This window comes from Rhynchophorus ferrugineus, unplaced genomic scaffold (assembly GCF_030347505.1).
Source record: "Rhynchophorus ferrugineus isolate W39M unplaced genomic scaffold, kcgeb_rfMv2 rfM1, whole genome shotgun sequence".
Classification (NCBI taxonomy): Eukaryota; Metazoa; Arthropoda; class Insecta; order Coleoptera; family Curculionidae; genus Rhynchophorus; species Rhynchophorus ferrugineus.
The window spans coordinates 31005025-31019934 of NW_027472580.1; the positions used below are offsets into that span (position 1 = coordinate 31005025).

The 14910-nt window shown below is 32.0% G+C and overlaps 2 protein-coding genes across 2 annotated transcripts in view; one reads left to right on the top strand and one right to left on the bottom strand.

Moving 5' to 3' along the window:
* The window catches only part of LOC143206677 (uncharacterized), a 209396-nt gene that overhangs the window by 157428 nt on the left and 37058 nt on the right, over window positions 1-14910 (top strand). The gene's annotated exons all lie outside the window — the stretch shown is intronic.
* Window positions 1037-4412, bottom strand: LOC143206666 (uncharacterized). The gene is made up of 4 exons (XM_076419322.1): window positions 3811-4412; window positions 3256-3526; window positions 3031-3198; window positions 1037-2928 (listed from the first exon to the last, which is right to left on the bottom strand). Exons 1-4 carry the CDS (start codon window positions 4309-4311, stop codon window positions 2063-2065), a joined length of 1806 nt encoding a protein of 601 aa, XP_076275437.1. The 5' UTR covers window positions 4312-4412; the 3' UTR covers window positions 1037-2062.

Sequence of the window (14910 nt, forward strand, 5' to 3'; positions counted from 1 at the left end):
CACCCTGGTGATAGGGCGTTGTGAATAAAAAATAATTAAATAAAACATATATAAGGATTGAAAAGTAAGTAATCGCTTTATTGTTAATCATGTGAATCATAATTATTATTATTATTATCATTATATTGCTTTGTGGTATACGATGTTTTTTGTTTGATTACCTGGCGCATAGATAAACAAATCTGATGGTTTTCCAACACGGGAACAGGCAACATACAATTGACCATGTGAGAAACATGGGTTTTCTAGATTAATACCACAAACACTTAATGATTGCCCCTGGGACTTGTTTATAGTCATAGCAAAAGCAAGCCGTCAACATGTCTATAGGAAATTTGCCATTACCAATGTCAATGAGTTGTTTAGAGAATATGTTTCCAGATTGGTCATTTTGCAACTCGACACGCATATTCTTGCTTAAATGAAGTACTTTAACATGTTTCCACAAATTGGAGGACTTTAGACATGCATTGAGTTCATCAGCTGGCGTTGATCGTGGAATCACTGGCAATGTTTGACGAAAATCTCCTGCTAATAAAATCATTGCACCACCAAATCGGTTATTATTGCTACGTAGATCTTTTAAGGTTCTGTCTAAAGCCTCCAAAGATTTTTTATGTGCCATCGTGCATTCATCCCAAACAATCAATTTACATTGCTGCAAAACCTTTGCCATTGCAGAGTTCTTCGAAACGTTGCAGGTTGGAGTTTCATTGCTTTGCATATTTAATGGCAATTTTAGTGCTGAATGGGCTGTTCGACCACCTTCAAGCAAAGTTGCTGCGATTCCCGACGAAGCGAGTGCAAGTGCAATTTTATTTTGTGAGCGAATTGTTGCTAATATTAATGAAATAAAAAAAGTTTTTCCTGTACCACCAGGTGCATCTAAGAAATAAATCCCTCCAGTTTCATCATTTGTTACTTTCATAAGAGTTTCAAATACATACTTCTGTTGTTCATTTAATAGTGGAAGATTTGTTTGAATTTATTCTTTCAAAGCGTTGAGATCATACAGTCGTTCTCGATGCAACTCTTGGTTAAAAGCGTCATGCATTGGACGATTGGGCGCGGTCAGGCCTAATTGAATTAATAGTTTGTTTGACATTATCAAGCACATGTCCTCAATTGAAATCAATGCTTCATTGTAAATTTCTTCACTGATTTGTATATTTGGATTTCCCATTCTATTCCGTATTTGATACAAAATATCATCACACATATAATCTTTGTACTTCATCCACAAATCAATTGGGTTTGATGGGAAGCATGTAGATATGATTATAGAAAACAATGTTCGTATTTGATGAGTGTGTGATGATATTACAGCATCATTGAGAGTTTGATCCCAATGAGCGTCATTTTCAAGCAATTGCAAACGTTGACAGGCTTCTCTGTAGGATCCACACAATTCACCATCAACAGTTCGTAACTGTTGGAATGATGTTGGGCCACGTACATTGACTAATAGCAGTCGTAAATAAAAACATTCATCATTGCTTGGATGTACTGAATAAATCCGGCCAATCGCATCGGTGGAATATACATCTGTATATCCTGGAACTGGTTTTCCTTGTTTCCGTCGTATAAATCTCCTTGAGGATTGATTCCAGGTATAATATTTTGGCATTTCAGAATATAGCAATGTTTGTGCGAAATCATCGTTTTGGCATGTCTCAAAAAAACTGGTTAATGTAGTAGATGGTGGCTGAGCAGCTCTTTGTACTGCGTTCTGTGCTGTAAAATACACTCTTTGTCCATTTTCTAAATGCACAGCTAAGTGAACAACAGAAGGGTGTCTCTCATGAATAGGAAAAGAAAATATTCGCCAAACTGCTTCATTACTACTGACATAGCGGCCCATTTGGTATTGGGTAACTTCATCATTAGAATTCTCTGCACCAATTCCAATCACTGCCATATCACTCCCTTTGGTTATATATTTGCAAATGTATTTAATCGATTTCACTGAATGGCAAGATTCAACGTTGATGTGTGCTTTGAATGTCTTTGATAAAATGGGTGAATATGGAACAATCCAACGATTATCTATTTCAATATCTTGTTAATTTAATTTGACAATTGTTGATTTTCCATTGTCTGCTGTCGATCTGCGACGATACAATGGATAACCGTCATTACCAGTAATTGTTTCCGATATTAATGTCCGTGGATATCGTTTTGAACATTTACCATCCATCATACACGGTGAATTTTGATTAAGAGTTCCACAGGGACCATGTATCATGTTTTTGATAACTACCTCATGCAATCCAGGATCTACTTGTACATTAGGGATTTCAGCTGATATCACTGCATCAACTTCATTTGGCCTTATCTTTTCAACCAACCAAATCAAAATGTGTGCATGTGGCAATCCTCGTTTCTGCCACTCCACAGAATACATCCAGCAGCGTGTCTCACCAAACACATTATGTTTTACGATGAAATTCATTAAAGATTTCAACTTTTGTCTAAAGACTCTGGCTGTAATATCATGACGATCAATGGATGATTTCCCAGGTAATAACTCCTGCTTAATTTCTATCCATTGCGGATTGCATGTAAATGTGATGAACAAATCTGCTGTACCATAATGACGAACATACGACATGGCATCTTGAGCATATTCGTGCATATGCCGAGGGCTTCCGATGTATGTTGCTGGAAGAATAGTCATCCGACCGACATTCTGTGCATTTCCATCAGTATTAATCGCATCTCGAAGGTGAATATACTCTTCAGATCGGAGTTTGGTTTGATTCAACCTGATGAATGTTAATCTCTCCGTTTCAATTTTAACATACATGTCATCAACATATTTGTGATATAATCGCCGACATTTCAATATGTGATTATCTGCATTTTCCCGAATCATTAGGCGGTATGAATAATAGTTCATTGAACTGACTTTTTTGTTGGTTTCAGAACCTGTAAACAGATTTTGTTTTAATAACATTCAAATATAAAATTAAAATACATAATATAGTGACTGAGATATTATCGCCATAGCTAAACTAATATTTTAGTTACCTGTAATGGGATTTATCATTTTTATTGATAAATCGTAGCCATCTTCACCTTGCCAAAATATAATGGGATATTGCAGTGCATCATATGAGCGGTGTGTTTCCTTTATAGGTTGTAATTGAAAATTCCGACGATGTAAAACAATATCACGGGATTCCAAGTTTTCTCCAACTACAACGATAGCAACTTCATCAATAGTTGGTGCATTAAAACGTCTTGTATGTTGACCTGCAGGTGTTTTATCAGCTCTGATTACAATTTTGTGATTATCGGATGGCATCAGATCCAGGGCAGTTTTAAACAATATAATCAATTGATTGTGTTGATGAAATAAAGTTTGTAATTGTTCTACAATAGACCTTTTTACTAAATTGTTATGTGCACAACGCAGATCAATTTCTAGTGGTGAATTGCCCATAAAATAAATTTGCAGGAATTTGTTGTCGCTATCTGACACTGGTAACAGTGAACCTGCTCTGTGATATATTTGCCCTTGTATCTGTAAATAAAAAAAATATTATGGTGTGGTATAAATTAATGGATTGTCAATGATCAAACTTAAATAATATTTGATCTTAAAAAGTATATATTTAGTTTTAACTAATATCTATCAAATATAAAATATAATAAAAGTGTCACTGAAACTGAATCACCATATAATATGATGACTAAGTGATATATTTCGTAATGATTAAGAAATTGAAGATTAGTAACACATCTTAACTTTGATGACAGAAAATTTTGTTCGCTAAAATAATTATGAGTAACTGCTATAATACATACCTTGAAAGTTGGCATAAAATTTTCCCGAACTGCATTTGTTGCCCCAAATGAAGTCATTTGAAAGCAATTGTTATATTGTTGAATATGTGTCAAAAAGTGTATAGAATCTGTTCCTATTCCTGAAACCAATGAGTACAATGGTTCTGGTGGTGGATCCAATTGTATCAATTTCACTTTACCATTTGCGCAACACAATCCATTAGCTTCGTTTTTGTATTTTAATGCCTTACAGTGTGAGCAAACCAAGTTCATAGAACCAATAACAACACATTGGTAGTTACTGTAGTCAATTGACACATCGTAACTGAAAGCAGCTGGATTCAAACTTGCGCGATTATTAGTTGAATGTCGCGCTCGCGCTTCACGCGTTTGTGATATCCGAATTCTTTCACGTTCATTTCCGTCGTCACGTTCTTGTGCAGTACGATTAGATCGGTAATTAGTTTGGTTTATAGCATTTCTGGTTCTTCTACCTAAATTGCTTCGTCTTATAGGAGGCATATCAAATATAAATTATTTTTTCACTAATCACGAACTAAACAAACACTAACTAACAAAACACTCTGCACAAAACACGATATACGAATTTGTTTCGTGTATCACTTGACAATTCATCTGTCATCTGTCAAAAGTCATCTGTAACAGACAACTTTTTTTTTAAATTTGATATGACTTGAACTCAAATCCTTTTAAGCCGTACGAATTGTTTTATTTATTTAAAATTTGAATTAAATTTTAAACAAATAAAAAATTTTAAATAAATAAAACAATTCGTACGGATTAAAAGGATTTGAGTTCAAGTCATATCAAATTTAAAAAAAAAAAGTTGTCTGTTACAGATGACTTTTGACAGATGACAGATGAATTGTCAACTGATACACGAAACAAATTCAAACAAAAAGGGCTATTTTTAGGGTTTTTCCAGCAATAATTCTAATTTTTCTCGCCGTAAAAACCATCCCTGAACTTCAACGAACATTTTAAAAAAAGATTTGGCCAAATTGGTCCAGGCGTTGTTGAGTTATGCGCTTAGGAACATATTTTGCGATTCATTTTTATATATAAGATATATATATATATATATATATATATATATATATATATATATGTATATATATATATATATATATATATATATATATATATATATATATATATATATATATATATATATATATATCTTAAAAATAGAAATTAACATATTAAAATACAATAAAGTATTTGTGGGCTATTATTTCATTCCTTTTTACAGATCCACAGAATAATGAAATTCAAAAATTATTCTACTTCGTTTAAAATTAAATTATAAATTGTATATTATGTATTATTATTATAATAGTATTCAGTAATTATTTTTTGCCTTTTTTTTTTAACTTAGTTCGTGAAGGAATTTATACATATCCGTCTCGTTTATGGTCTCCCTTGAAAAATATAAGCACATATAAAATTAACTGCCCCAAGCAATTATCTCCGTCCTTTCCTCTCTCACAGTTTATACAGGAAAGAATTCCAACATCTTCGTCTGACATCACGAATTAAAAAAAAAACAGTCGAACCCTGCATTTGACTGAGAATAATAATTACTATTATTATTCCCAAAGCTAGTATTAAGACTACTGTGAGTCTCCTTTGAGTCTGTAACCTGTTCTGGTGTTATTCAAGAGTTGTATTACCTCGATATTGACATGAGAATGGGGTCTGTCCTCATATAACCTAGCAACATGTCGCAAATGCACATTTTCAGACACGAAACTTAACATTTTCAAAAAGTTATAAATGTATGAGGTGTTGCTTTCGCTAAATATATCATGTATAACTTTGAAATTTCAGGTTAGATGAATTAAGGTTCATATATGTCAAATAATAATATTGCATATGCGGTCGGAATGAATGGCTGTCGATGCGATTATTTGTCCGAACACTCACTACTATTTTTGGAAGGAGTTTGTACGAGAACTAAAACACTGGTTGAATAAAACTTGTTTATTTTAACGTTGAATGATACATGTGATCGACGGGAGAATGGACAGGATATTAGGTTAGGTAGAGGAAGTATGGTAGCGCTATGGAAGTGGTACTGTTACAAGGGGGTGGAGAAAAGAATAAAGAGCAAGATTTTTTTTTTCGTTTTCTAGACTGACCAGCTAGGACTAAATGGTCTTCAGCTGATGTCGCTTCAGGTTCGGGATATGTTTGTTTTGCGGGCGACAGAGACCCTGGGTTACGACTAGGACTGCCGTAGTTTGTTCACTACCGGAGTTTGTAGACGGGTAGGGATCTTATTAAGGTGTTATCGTGTGCTAAGGTTCCTATGGAGAACCTTACACTGAGCATGTTTATGAAATTTTTCACCAACTGGATGTCTGATTCGAGGTGTGTGTTGACGTTCCTCATAATCCATGGGGCTCTGAGTAACACACGGACTTTTTTGGATTGGAACACTTGGATCAGTTCAAGTTGTCTCTCCGAGACATACCTGTACCACACCTGTGATCCATTGAGGCAGATTGGACGGACTAGCATTTTATACAGAGTCGCTTTCTGTGGGATTGGGAAGAGCAAGACGTCGTCGTGATGGTCTTTTATAACCTGAAACTGCATGATACCAATACACCGGCGTTGCCAACCTCTGAACTTGTTGTAGGTGAATGCGTGGTGGCCCAAAGTGTTGTGGCGGTCGCCAAGCCTAGCGACATCTGTTAGAAAAACTGGTAACTTTTGGGTAACCCTGGTAGATTAAACACTATTTATAAGACCACATTTAACTTTTATTATAAAACCAGACTTTACTGTTTAAGCCTCCATAATGCTCATCAAGTACGTAATTTTATCAGTATAATACCTATAAAAAGACAGAATAGTTAATCAGCATACAAAATTATTTCTATCAAATGTTTCTAAAACAATAACGAATATTAAATGCGTATTAGTGCTGAGAATTAGTAAATAAATAATTTTGGTTATGATCTTTTTTTCTTAATATATAGATTTAACAAGTGTTTTAGCCTTCAAGTGTAATTAACTCAATATTAATTACATTTACGCTTTGTTAAAATTGTTTTTAAAATATCAACATGTTATAAAAAGCAGCGTTCATTATAAAGATTCTCATTATTTCCCTTAACGAACCCTTTTTTTGGAGTTTATTTAGATTGTGCAATAGAATTACGTTCCTAACTTTTTGCAAGCAAGTATGGTTAGATTTGATTGGCCTTAATGTTGCCAAATGGCAACATTTGTATAAAATATACAAATAACAAACTAAGAGAGAATGCGCTCAATGAAAATATTAAATAAATGTGATTATAATTAAGAGTTAATACTAGCATTCTACTAGTATACTATATACTATATAGCTGGGATCTATAGTTAGTAGCCGTTGTTAGTACGAAATCATTAAAAGCAAGCAAATAGCAATAACAAAATCAGGAATTCAGACAGAAAGAATAGGAAAAATAGGAAATATATAATAAATGTATTTCGTTTTTCTTTTGTTATGCGTATTATTATATTCCTTTATATCAAAAGAATTAATTAGAATAATTTAATGACCAGGTAAACATTCACAAAACGCAGTTTAAACATAGCTTAGCACAAAGATAACGTTGTTATTTTACATTTGACGAATAAAGGCTTTGAAATTGCACAGTAGAATGCTCGTTATGCCATAAGAAAAGAGAAAAACTTGGAGAACGTAATTTATGCAAAATACTACAGGAAATTCCTTTCCTATTTTTGCTAAGAGCTTCTTTGAACTTCAGCGAATAATTATATATACTAGAGCGCTGAATTTTAATTGAAATCTGTACTAATGGCGGAGAAAAAGCACAACATAATTTAATTCCCTTATTACTGTTACAACTGTAAATTTTAGTAACTAATAATTATAATAAGATAATTCTTACATCTAAAGGGATATATAAAATAAATTGTTTTATTTTACTTTCATATTAATTTTCTGACGTCGTATGTGTTTCAATAAAAACTGTGTATAGCATATGCAATATTATATTTTAAATAAGGTAATGTTTTAGGATATATTATATGGCTCAATCAATGGAGGTAAATCGCAATGAAACATTGGTGACCATTATGTGACCGTTATTTATTAAAGTAATAAAAAAATGTAAAAATACAAGTGGTAAAAAAAGGCTGGCAGTGGTGTTACCTGGTGACGAGGCTTAGGCAGTCGATGGTGGCACGTCTAACCCAAAGGATGGTCGGTTACTGAATCCTCCGAAGTACCCTTCAATAATCTCCTAGATAAACGTCTCGGGATTGCCAGATAATCGTTATCGTTTTCTAGTTGGAGCTGTTGGCACCCCGCCCGTGTTCAACATCTGGGATTAAATTTCTGGGTATTTTGTAGACCGTTATTCCACTATGTAAAATTTGACATGCCTCAAGGTCGCTACAATGTATTTGTTTTTTCTTTATAGTATTGCAGTAATAGTTAGGGAAAATGTAAATTTCGTTTCTTGTTCATGATTTTCCAAGCAAATTTATTTATAAACATTTAAAAGAATTTCGCATTATTCATGATAGTTCATAGTTTTACTTCATACTTCGGACTACAGAGGCATATGGCTTAAAAATGATTGACGGAAAGACCAAAATATTGATAACTAACGGATCGTCTGATATTGTAAATCTCAACGGTATCCAGTTAGAGCAAGTGCAGGAATTCGAGTATTTGGAATCAGTAATACAGGAGAGGAAACTACCATCAAAGTAATAAGCCGAATCGGCCAAGCGATAGGAACGTTTGCTTGTCTAAGATGATACGTATGGAAAAGACTAAATTACATTCAAAAACCTCGATACTGTTACACTCTGATATTTGTAAGCTTGAAGTCTTTCAAATGCGATGTCTGACGCAAATTCTACAGATTTCTCTTCGAGATCGTTTTAGAAATGAAGAGATTCATAGTCGCAGATTACAGTGGTATATGTTGAATATGTCTACCAAATTAGTTTTAAACGTAATTATCACACACTTCTGTGATGAAATCGACCATGGATTTGGAATATATGGTAAACAGCTCCAAAAAAAGGCAGGAATCAAGAACCAAAATATGACCAAATTAACCTTTTAGTACTAAAGGTATGATTGCATCAGTCAACTGTTATCCTAGGATGTAATATAATTACATGTCAGAAAGAAAATCAGCTTTAGACCGACCGATGCAAATCAAACTTAATCAAATTTAAATTTTTGTCTAACAAAAAAGACGTTAACTAAGTTCTCATCAGTAATTTTGACTCTATTTTGAGTGAATATGTCACAAAATCGAATCAATTAAAAAAGAACAAAAGAAACTATTTCTAGAACTGAACAGTCCTGAACAGGTTAGATAGATATAAGCCTCATAAAATTCCGAACAATTAATAATCCAGAGCTTAATGTTAGATTTAAATAAACTAATAATACCACAGAAATTAAGGAAATGGTAGTTGAAAAGCTCAAAATATGAACAATTAGCAACAAAATAGTGCACAGCGATATATTATTCGTGTTCTTCATTTCTTAATACGTAAAATATCATATATACCGAAAAATGTGCTCACATCTTTGCAATACAATGTGGTTAGAACACATCAAATAATATAATTCAACATTTAACTCAATATTCCCTTTGCTACTAACTACTGAAATATTTTTATAATATAGCCTTATTATAATGTAGGTAATTCCATTTCCATCCCTCTTCTTCATTACAGCAATATGTTCCTGGTTAGCAATATTTTAAGGAACACCAGATCCCAAAAAGTCAATGTATGTTATATATTTTATATATAATTGTATTTTTTCGTATAATTGATTTATACAGCAAATGCATATTTTAAAATAAGTCTACTACATAAAAACGTATTAAAATAATACAAGAAAGTTGAAAATAAATTATTTTCTAGGCGAGATACTTTCCAATCGATATATTATATAAACTTTGAACACCAAACAAGATTTTCAGCCAGACTGGTTTTAAAGCATCTCTAATCATATTAAGAAAACACGAGAGATTTTGATAACAAAAGGAAAGGTGTGTATACGAAAATAACCGTCATTGTGCATATAAGATAAAGAAGCTCTTAGGTTTCCTTGACGGCGTTATTTGCTGTCTCGCGAAGTTTATTTTCTTAGATGATATCGAGACTGTTTAGAAAGTCTAATAGGGGAGGGGGGTGTGTACACAAAATCAACGAGAATAAACACGTTTATTTTAAAATTTGATTGTAACAATATTGACAAGTGAATACTGAAGCTTAAAAAGATAATATTTATAAAATTATTAATAGCAAACTCTCTTATAATTGACAGTTACAAAAATGTCTGCCTAATATTTACCCTTAACGGAAATGAATTGATAAATGTAAAAGGTGTATGGCGTATTAGTGCTTAAATGAAAGATAGTGTCAGAATTGACTTGGTTGTTCCGGAAATCTTGATATAAAATATGAACGCATATTATATATTCTAACTCAATTATAATCATGATATTAATAAAAGAAAAAAGAAGACATATTTCAATTACTATAGTTCTAACGTTATTCTGACTACATTATTCTCACAGAAATGTAAACCTCAAACTTTCTTACACCTCATTAAGACTTTGGAAGACACTTGTTTAAGCTCTTCATTATTCACTTTTAAAAACTGTATATCCATTAGTACTTAAATACTTTGGAAACGATTCTCTTTCAGTTTGTTTGGTATTTACAATATTTAAAGAAGACATTTTGGTGGTAACTGCAGGAAACATAATTCGCTAAAAATATTTCATTCCTAGAACCACCGTACCTTTCTAAATATAGCTGAAATAAATAATAACCCAAATTGTTCCAAAAATTCTAGGAAAATGCCCAGCTGTAATCAAATAGCTGAACTGAAATAAAATCGTGCACTAAATATGATGAGAATCAGAATTCTACAACTTAAAACCTACTTCGTTTATTATGTATAGATACCATTTTGTCATTTATATTAAATAAATCATGCCAAAACATTGTTTTTAGACTTTTTACTTTATATTATGTGCCATTTCACTGATGTTTCGCGACATACTTTTCAATCTCACTTTCTAAACGTCAAAGTGTGTTTTGTTAATTCAACAAAACTTAATATATAATGCATTTATATGTGTCCTATGTTTTAGTCCTAGGGTTTTCTTAAATTTAAAGCTTTATTATGAACAATCGGTACAATATATTTTATTCAAAGTATTGTCCATCGATAGGTACTTCTTCCCATCTTTTAGGCAATTTATGGATTCGGGTTACTCTACCCATTTATTTGGTATCTTCATAACAAGCGAAGGCCTCAGGCCAGTCACGACTCATATGTCGGAACAAGTAGTAGTCAGAAGGAGAAAAAAATAGCTTAGCACCCCGTCACTGATAACCTCCTCCCTTTTCCAGGCTGAAACGAACTCTTCCGTCACTGCAGTCATAACTTTTGCCCCCATACGACAGTATCCATTTGTGTGTTTACTCAAGTTCGCGAATCAATAGTTAGTTTCACTATCTATTATTTCGCCGGGTCCTCGTGTCCAATAAAGGCTGCCGGATTAGCGGGTGCCATATCTCCAAAATTTAATGCAGTAGCACTAGCGACCCACGGTTTAATGTGTCGCTAAGCCCAGAGGCAATCTCACATAACGCGGTCCAACGTGTCACTCTAGGACAAATCTCCGCGACCAGGTATGCGTCATGCATTCCAGGCCAGAAAAAAAAGCGGTTCAAACGTATCAATCGTAGTCGATCGCAATGCCCATTCGATAGGTTATAGTAGCTCATTGTATACCACCGTAAGATCTCACCAAATACAGTGCATTAGTTGGAACCATAGATATTAGGCTTCGCCCTTAATGTATCTATGTTGCCATGATTTCAGACAATCTAAAATCTAGTTTCGCGTTATTTACTGTTTCATTTCATTCAAATAACACAATACGATAAGAAAACATATAAAAAGATACAAATTTAGTTACCAATTTTACAATTATAAACTCAACCTTAAGTAGTTTAGTCGTTTTGTCACTTCATTCTACTATTACGAAATGAATGCATGCGATTTAACACATAGTAACACCATTTGATGTAAATGTATAGGTCTGATATATTAACTTAAAATTAATAAATATTATTAATAAACTTGATAAAATTTTATTACACCGAGTAAAAGTGACCTTCAGACGTTTCTACATTTAATAATTGAATGAAAATGAATAAAAGTTGAAAACTGGACCGATGTTTTCATTACTTCTAAAGATTAAATTTCTCTTATTAACCTAAATATTGTTCTTTTCAATAGTAATTATCATATTAAATAAAAATACTTTATACATGATAAATATGTAAATAAAATTTCAAGGATCAATTGCCTTGAATGAGTCCTCTATAAACTCGAATGCCCGAATACTAATTTAATTTATTTTAAGATGCACAAGGATGGTTTGTTTCGTAGCGTAACACCTTCTTTGTCGTTCCGGGTCTCTATCTCGTTCTCTCGCTGTAATCTGATTAGAGTTGTTTGAGAACAAGCACGGGCCAAAACCCTTTATTGTCAACTGACTAAATTTGATACCTTTCCGGTACTTTTTATAACAACTTGTTATAACAATCACTCAAACTTAATAAGAGACTTCGTCAGCGTCGACAACAACGGATTCGAATTCGTTTTCAATTCTATTTTCTTGATAATAGACCTGTAATTATATTGTAATATTTAATCAGTCAATAAACGAAAACTGTTAACAGATTACTTCAACCTTGACGACTTTTCCTATAGTTAACCCTTTTGCTTTGGCATATCTTTAGACGTGTTGATTGATTTAATCTTTGGAGCAGTAATACACACGTAAAATAACAGCTTCCTAGTTTCTTGGCTTAAAATTTACCGAAAACACGATATCATTGTTTTTGTACTATGCTCATGGCCTTTTTTTAAAGAAGAGACGTCATTTCGCTGAATTTCATTGGTTAGTTTAAATTACCATTACAGACACCTGTAAAGAAGATATTTTAATAGGAAAGCATTTCATTGGTCGAGGACTTCATACGCATCACGTGACCAACCTGTCACATTCTACTGACCAATTAAATTTCAAATAAAATCCAAATGTAATTTTCCAAAATGATTTATTCAAATAAAATATTCTATATCAATACCAATATTATAAACTATCATAAAGATATAAGTAGATAATAAATATATATAACGAATATAAATAAAAAATAATGAAATATAAATATATAAATAAAAAATAATTAAATGTGAATATAAGAAAGGTCGTAATCTAACTGAATACATAAGATATCTCCTGGCAAATATAATAAAAATTGTCTATAGCGCTTTTTTCCTTTTTGATATTAGTTTAGTGCTATCAATTTAAATAATATGTGTTAAATTTTCTATCTTTTTGTTCCCTCATTCTGGAAGCAGAGCAGCACAGCTAAAAGTTTGTGTCTATTTATATTTTACTTGCTTGTTCAACGCAAAAATGTATTGAGACAAGTTATAATTATTTTTACAATGTTATTGCGGAAATTGTGGAACGGATCATTAAAACGGTTAAATTGTATGATATACATCAGAATGGAGGAAACATACCAAAACGTAATACTTTAAAGACCAGCAACAAAAAATGAAAATGTATGATATATGTCAAAATTACTGCTGTGCTCTTATTATGATAAAGTCGACGAGTTAAAAGACAGCTTAAGGATCTATTAATAATATAATAAAACAACCTCTTGTCTATAAAATCAAGATCATCTTGTTGATCTACAAATTGTATAATTTTATTTTGTATTGATGTATTTTTTAACATCTTTGTTGAAAGGGTTATCTCGGTTAAGAAGCCTTAAGCCAAAATATTTGTTGTATTAAGTATCTTAACCAATATAGATTTGTTTCAAGTAAACGAATCCCTTCAAAATAATTAAATTTTTATTTGTTGGCGCTTTATAAGCAACTTTTTAAAAGGTAATAAATATTTTTCATGTAGTATAATCACATTTTCCATCGCCCAATTTGGAAACATTTTGGTTTTAAAGGCTGGGTAATACATATATATATATATATATATATATATATATATATATATATATATATATATGGATATATGAATGCAAATGTTTTTTATAAATAATTGTACAGGTACCAGGTAAAAGCAAGGCTGAGTCACACAGACATCCTTAATATATAATAACATATATTGGGTACACAACACTTTTGAGAATGAAGATACATCAAATAATAGTGATTATAATTAAAAATTCTGATTAACAAACAAAATTGGCGTCCGAAGCAAACCATAGAAACAAACTATTGGGTTATAGAAATTGGCCAATCAAATGCTGTTGTAACGAAATTCAAATGAACTAATAACAAGTGGTCTCAGAGCCAGCATTGGTTGGACACAGCAAAAATACTCTATGATTATTACACATATTTTTACTGGTGCAACGTATTGCTAGTATACTTAACACTGTAGTGAATAAGCTATATTTTTTCCAATTAAAACAAAAACCCGCTTTTCTTTATAAGAATGCAAGAAATCGGGTATTATAAGTGAAACTATAACAATTCAGAGTATATACAACATTTTTAATACATTATAATTAAATACTGATGTTCTCTAACAAAATTTTCTAAAAAATCTAATAAATAAATTTCCTAACTATATAAATATAAATCGATCGGCGAAATGTTTATTTGCACAAGACTTCAAAATCATCGCAAATTTTTTTTTTCCATATATCCTGCTACTTAGCAATACGTTTCCTTAAAACAATATATATATATATATATATATATATATATATATATATATATATATATATATATATATATATATATATATATATATATATGCTAGATATCTACTACTCAATACTATTTCTCTTGAGGCGAGAGTACTGCAGAGACTGTTTTCCTCTTACAGTTCAGCAGCTAACTGGATAATGTGTTTTTTAACGTTGAGCATATCGACTGAAAATAGTCAAATCAGTCGATAGTCGTAAAACAGTCGACACAGTCGATAGTCAAAAAACTAGCAAATGAAAATAGTAATTACTATTTTCAGTCAATTGTATGGT

What these genes read in the sequence shown, in the direction of transcription:
- LOC143206666 (XM_076419322.1), bottom strand. Translation starts at nt 4,311, where the DNA reads ATGCCTCCTATAAGACGAAGCAATTTAGGTAGAAGAACCAGAAATGCT. An exon ending in ATTTTATGCCAACTTTCAAG is followed by an intron (nt 3,527 to 3,810) that starts GTATGTATTATA and finishes TTTTATTTACAG; the next exon opens with ATACAAGGGCAAATATATCA. An exon ending in AATGATAAATCCCATTACAG is followed by an intron (nt 2,929 to 3,030) that starts GTAACTAAAATA and finishes ATCTGTTTACAG; the next exon opens with GTTCTGAAACCAACAAAAAA.